Source organism: Entamoeba histolytica, genomic scaffold (genome assembly GCF_000208925.1).
Source record: "Entamoeba histolytica HM-1:IMSS scf_1104750516809 genomic scaffold, whole genome shotgun sequence".
Classification (NCBI taxonomy): Eukaryota; Evosea; order Mastigamoebida; family Endamoebidae; genus Entamoeba; species Entamoeba histolytica.
Genome location: NW_001914983.1, coordinates 40,952 through 47,248, shown reverse-complemented (window position 1 = coordinate 47,248; position 6,297 = coordinate 40,952). Strand labels below are relative to the sequence as shown.

Sequence of the window (6,297 nt, the reverse complement as noted above, 5' to 3'; positions counted from 1 at the left end):
TTTTATTTAATAAATGAAATATAAATAATAAATAATAAATGAATGAATAATAATTTAATATATGAAATAATAAAAAGAAAGATAAATAATAAAGAAATATGATGTATTTAATATATAATATAATTTATTATCAAATATAATAATAATATCAAATGATGAATTATTTTTATTTCAAAATATTTTGCATCAATAAAAATGTTGCTAAATAATTTGCATCATTAAATTTTGCATCATTAAATTTTGCGCTTTTTTTATTTGTTTCAATAAAATTTGCATCCTTTATTTTTTTCTTTCTTTTCTTCTTTTATCATCTCTTTTGTTTTATTACACTTTATCTTCTTTCTTTTTATCTTCTCTCCTTTCTACTTTTATTCTTTCTTCATCATATTCTACTTCTTACTTTCTTTTTATTCTTTTATATCATTCATTCTCTTCTTTTTCTATTATTTGCTTTTTTTCGTTGCCTTTTCATTTTATCTTGTGAATTTAGTGGTTTATTTGAAATTAATTGTCATTTCATTTATTATTATTCTTGATATTTAATGATTAATGTATTTGATTAAACATTATTATTTATGAAAATAAAATTGTTTGTTTAATTGTATTATTTTCTGTTTGTTTATTCTTCTATTTATCATTTGTTTTGATATTATGTGTCTTTTGTTTTATTATTTGATTTATTTGAACATCGTGTATAGTATAAAAATATATTTGAGATAGAAATAAGATTAGATGAAATTTGAACGATGTTTGAAAATAATTATAATTATTTTATTTTTAGTTGTTAGTCTATTTTTATGTTTATATCATCAATAACATCTTTTTCTATTTTTTGCTTTTATTATCTTATATTCATATTTATGTTCTTTATTGTCTATTTTAACAGTAACTCTATCTTCATTTATCTCATTCTATTTTACTATTTATTTTACTATTTATATTATTTGATATTGAAGTTGACATAAATATTGAAAATAGTTCTTCTTAAGCATATCTAAGTTTTAACTGACTATATATTTTACTTTTCTTTTATTAATTATAACATATTAATATGTTCATTTTACATCTCTTTGTATTTATACGGATATAAACCTATTGTATTAATAGGATATATACTCTAGAATCAACTCGGTTTTATTTTATTTTATTAAAAATAATTCATGTTTTGCTGGAATAACAAAATAAGATAAAGAATTAATTGATAAATATGGATTGAAGAAATAACCATAAAACAAATCATTATCCTCTCGAAATATAAGTATTTAGAGTGTGAAATTAATTACAGAGTAAAGAACGAATGATGCTTCAAATAAATAAAATATAGTTTATTAACAATAAAACATATCTAAATGAAAGAAATCAAAGAAATAAACAAAAATAAGAATTATTTTATTCATAACTTTCAATTTTATTGTAATGTTTGAAGTAAGAAGTTGAAAATAATAAAAGAAAAAGTTGAGTAATTGCATTAAATGAATAAATAACAAATAATAAGTAAATGGAAAATAATTATTTGTTTTTGCTTATATTATTCTTAAGAAATTCAAAACAAGCAAAAATACAAAAAAATAAATATCAACTAATTTAAAATAAGGTATTAAGAAATTCGATGTCTTATAAAAATTCTTTATGAAGATACTTTATACTATGAGTTTACTTCATGTACGTATAATAACCAGAAGTTTGTACAGAGTTTAACATGACAAAAACAAATTAGAAACAAAGAGTATTATCAACGTCAGTTTTAGATTAAAGAGGTTTGAACCAAACTTGACAATTAAATTGGTTATGAAAAGTTATGTTATTCAAAGTAAAGATGTGGAACATTTCTTTAAGTTTCAATCTAATTACTTAAATTATTTAAATTATTATTTTATTTACCTTTATTATATTAAAAAACTAAAAAAATAGAAAAGGAACTTAAAAATTGTTTAATGAAAAGCATAATATTTGTATTCTTTATCATTTATTGTCTTGGTCAATCTGCTAAACAACTAAAAAATAAACAACGAAATTCAATTGGAAGGAACCCTGATTCATTAAGAAAAGAAAAAGGAAATAAAAAAAGTATTGGTAAAGAGAAAATTATTGAACAAAAAAAGAGTCTTCCTCAAGTAGCAATGTCATTCAGTAGAGAAGAATTATTTGATAAAAGTCCACATGAATTATCCAATGCTTATGTAAGAATTTATCAAGCACTTGGAGAAGTAATGAGAATGAGCCATCAATATAATGTTATTGATTCTGAAAATCAACGAGGGGTTGGATATATATCACATATGCTTGGTCATATTGCACAACAATCAAATAAAGAGTTTGTTGTTTTTATGGAGTATTTAAGTTAAGTAAATTATTAAATTAATTTTTATAGACTCGATTCACAAATTACATCAGTTATTTTAAATAAAATTAAGTCTCATGAAGAAGAAACTCAATCAATTCAAAGTATGACAAATGAAGTTTCTACTTATGCTCAAAGTGCTGCAAGTAAAGTTGCAAAGTTTGAATTAAAAATGAAAGAAGCACAAAACATTCAATCAACTCCTACTTTCATTTATATTATTGCATTCTTATTACAAATACTGACTGGTTATTTCATTTACATCATTATTTCCAAAAGAAAAATTCATCTTTAATTTATATTACTTTAATAATGAATTTTTTCTATTTAACTAAATTGGTAAAGACTTAATTTTTTTTTTTTATTTTTTCAATTTACATATTATTATTTTATAAAATATTTGTAATATACAATATTCATAATTTCTTAATTTAATTTTCTAATATATAATGTAATTTCTTGAAAATTTGAATAATTTCAGTATTGGTTCAATAATCGTAATGTCTTAATTATCACTGCATGTTATGAATTAGTGATTATAATAATAAATAAATAAAACAAATAAATTTTATTTTGAAGAAAGAAATGTTTTTGAACAATGGGAATAATTTTGAAAATACTTTTTAATAAAACTTCTTATAGGTACTCGAAATAAGTTTTTAAGACAGTTATTTTTAATACTTTTTGATAATAAATTGATTCTAAGTTTCATATCTAATCAATAAAAATATCTTTTAAAATTAAAATAAAAGTAAATAAAAATATTTTTTTTATTGTTTCGATAATCAAAAATACTGATTATAATTTATGAAGAATTGCTTCAATTTGAGGTATAATTTGCTGTGACATTTGGTGGTGCCCTTCTACACTTGGGTGGTTTCTAAATCCCCAAAATGAAGGATTATTTTTGTCAATAAAAGTTTCAATATAAAATACATTCTTCATTGTATGAACAAACTCTAATGATATTTCTTTTATATATTCTTTTCCATGACCTGAAATAACTGGTCCTTCAACAATAAAGAAAAGAAGGTTTGAACCATATTCATTGAAGTATAGTTGAATTAAATCTTTCATTGCATTTTTAAAATTAAGGTCAAACATATTATCAGCTTCTATTGCATAGTCATTTGTACCAATATTGAGAAAAACATATTTTGCATTCCAATCACTAATATTCCAATGACTTGTTTCATCTGTTGCAATACAACGATGAATTATAACAGGTAATTGATTAGTAGTAACGTTATGATTACTCTTTAACACTCCAATACCACTCCATGAGGTGGTCATATAATCACAATGAAGATAATTTGCAATATCTACACACCAAGTTTGTGAACTATCAGTTTCAAATTCAGAATTATGTCCAATGTTTCCATATCCACAAGTAAGAGAATCTCCAATAAACTCAATATGTGGTAGTTTTTCTTTATGAATAGGCTCAATACTTCCAGTAATAATACCAACAATATCAACTTTACTCGAACGTGCCTCAGTAACTTTAGTTAACTGAATAACTTTATTTCCTGGTAATTCAAGAGTAATGTATTTACTTTCGAACGGATTCATAGGAATTACTTGAGTAAAAGTATTATCATCTACTCTAATTTTTAATCTTACAAATCCAGTGAGATAAATTAATAACGTGGTTTGTTGAATTGTCTTAAATAATATTCCTGTGTTGCAAAAATCAAAAATAACATGACCATCTTTAACTAAGACTCTTCCATTTTTATATATTTGATGTTGTTGAATACCAACGACTGAAGGTACATTAATAATTTCTTTAAGTTGTACTTCTAAAAAGTAAATAATAATTGACTATGTAACAAAATATAGAAATTTAAAGTTACCAAACGCTCCATTATGATAAATCTAAGATTTATAAGAAAAAAAAAACAAAAAAACAATTATTCAATAATTAAAATCATTTTATTATAGTATCTATCTTTGATTTGTACCTCCATATATTTAATTGAAAAGGTTCTTTAAAACTATGTCATTGGTTATTTTTAAAATAATTAAATATGTTAAGATAAACCTACTAATTTAAGGATGTGCTAGGTTATACCCATTTTACAATAAGCATTTATTCAACTTTTTCTCTAATATAGTTTGGATTACTTACAAAAGCATCAGGATATTCACCTTCTGGAATAGTCTTATATACCATACTACTCCATTTTCCATCCTCAGATTTGAAATTTAAATCTAATGCTGTGTGATAGAAAATGCAAAATATGCCGTAAGAATATTACCATAATCGTTTTTACTTAAGTCATAACGTTTATTAGTAAAGTTCACTAACTCTATAAAACATTTTTTTGCCATCCTTTATAAATTGATAAATCTTAAATGTACTATCATAATTCAATCCATTATCAATTTGAGGTTTTTGACTTGAGAATCTAGCAACACAACTGTGTTTTGTCAGAATAAATAAAAACATATTGTCATTTTGAATTGCTTCAATTATTTGCTTTCTAGTATTTCTTGTTTCAATTGTTTGATTTATTGCCGAGTAATAAAATAATTCTTGTGACATTTTGTGAAAAACTCATTCATTAAGTCTTTTCATATAACCAATTGCTGTTGACTTAAATGAATTTTTTAAATTTTGGATTGAAACATCTCGAGTAGTTAGGTGGTGATTATAGAACTCCAGATCAATACTAGGATCTTCATTTTCACTACTCGTTAAGATTATCATTGTTAGTACTTGAACCCTCAATAACGCTTTGATTTAAATCCTTTTATATAGCAATATACTTCGAATGGTATTAATCAACTCACCTTCTTCTGAAAAATTAGTTTTATTAAAAGAAGTTGTAGAATGGGACTTTTGTGACTGAATATTTTTTATCACAAAAACCATTTGAAAAAGAACTTCTAACACAAAATCGAACATCTTTTTGATTAGAACTTCACTGTGAGTCACAAAATTTGTTCCAAATTTTTCTATTAATTTGTGAATGGTATTGAGATTGTTTAAAATAGTGTTTATTTCTATGTTTTCCTAACAATAATTACAAAAAAAACATCTTTTAATGATATGTTTTCTTTGTTTAGTAAGTTCTCTTTCAGAGCTCTCTCTTGAACATCTCACCTGTAATCGTATATTGGAATATTTTGTTGTTTAGCTGAGTTATACATTCTATCAGAATCATTAGAAATCATATAATCTGAGGAATAATTCTCTTTCATTTTTTTTGAAAAGTTTCACTAATGGGTCATGCCTCTGTTTGTAGTATTGAGAAAGATGTTTGATTCATTAATAATAAAATGACACTTATGAAATCTTTAAATATAAAACTTTCATTTAAAAAAAAAAAAAAATAAAAAGAAAAAGAAAAAAAGTGATGAAGAAATGATGTTAAGTAAAAATATCCTAAAAATAAAGTATTGTTGAAAAAAAAGTTCAGAGTAACTTTAAAAAAAAAGAAAATGATATTTTTATTTTAAAGAAATAATAAAATAGAAAAGAATATCGTCACCTAAACGTGTCATTTAAAAGGATAAAACAATTAAGGGATATTCCCGATTTAATAAAGTAGAAAAAGAATCAGATAAACTTCAAAGTGTTAACTACTGAAAATGGTAGCATTTCAAAATAGAAGAAGAAAAAAAGCAGGTTTTAAGCGATTAAGTTGGTAAAAAAGAAACAAACAGGCAAATTTCAAGGAATTTCAACTCACTAATTACAACCAAAATAGCTTTTATTTTTGAGACATTTAAGAACTTGTCAGTGTCTAACTAAGAATTAAACTATTCATTTATGTCAGACAATTCAGAACACTCTCATTCTACTTCACAATCAACAAAATCATCAATGTCTTCATCTTCAACTGTAAGCTCAAATGAAAAAGAAAACCAACAACAAGTAGAAACACCTGTTTCTCAAGAACCAACACCATCACCAAGACCTGTTGTTGTTGAAGAAAAACCAGAAACAC

At 23.3% G+C, this 6,297-nt stretch overlaps 2 protein-coding genes across 2 annotated transcripts; one reads left to right on the top strand and one right to left on the bottom strand.

Moving 5' to 3' along the window:
• Nucleotides 1–1,934: 1,934 nt before the first annotated feature.
• EHI_035270 (uncharacterized protein) lies at nt 1,935–2,636 on the top strand (the record flags this gene model as incomplete). Its single annotated transcript, XM_651072.1, has 2 exons — nt 1,935–2,314; nt 2,372–2,636. 2 exons carry the CDS (start codon nt 1,935–1,937, stop codon nt 2,634–2,636), a joined length of 645 nt encoding a protein of 214 aa, XP_656164.1.
• Nucleotides 2,637–3,139: 503 nt separating this feature from the next.
• EHI_035260 (endoglucanase, putative) lies at nt 3,140–4,209 on the bottom strand (the record flags this gene model as incomplete). The annotated part of the gene is made up of 2 exons (XM_651071.2): nt 3,140–4,143; nt 4,203–4,209. 2 exons carry the CDS (start codon nt 4,207–4,209, stop codon nt 3,140–3,142), a joined length of 1,011 nt encoding a protein of 336 aa, XP_656163.2.
• Between the last annotated feature and the right edge of the window lie 2,088 nt (nt 4,210–6,297).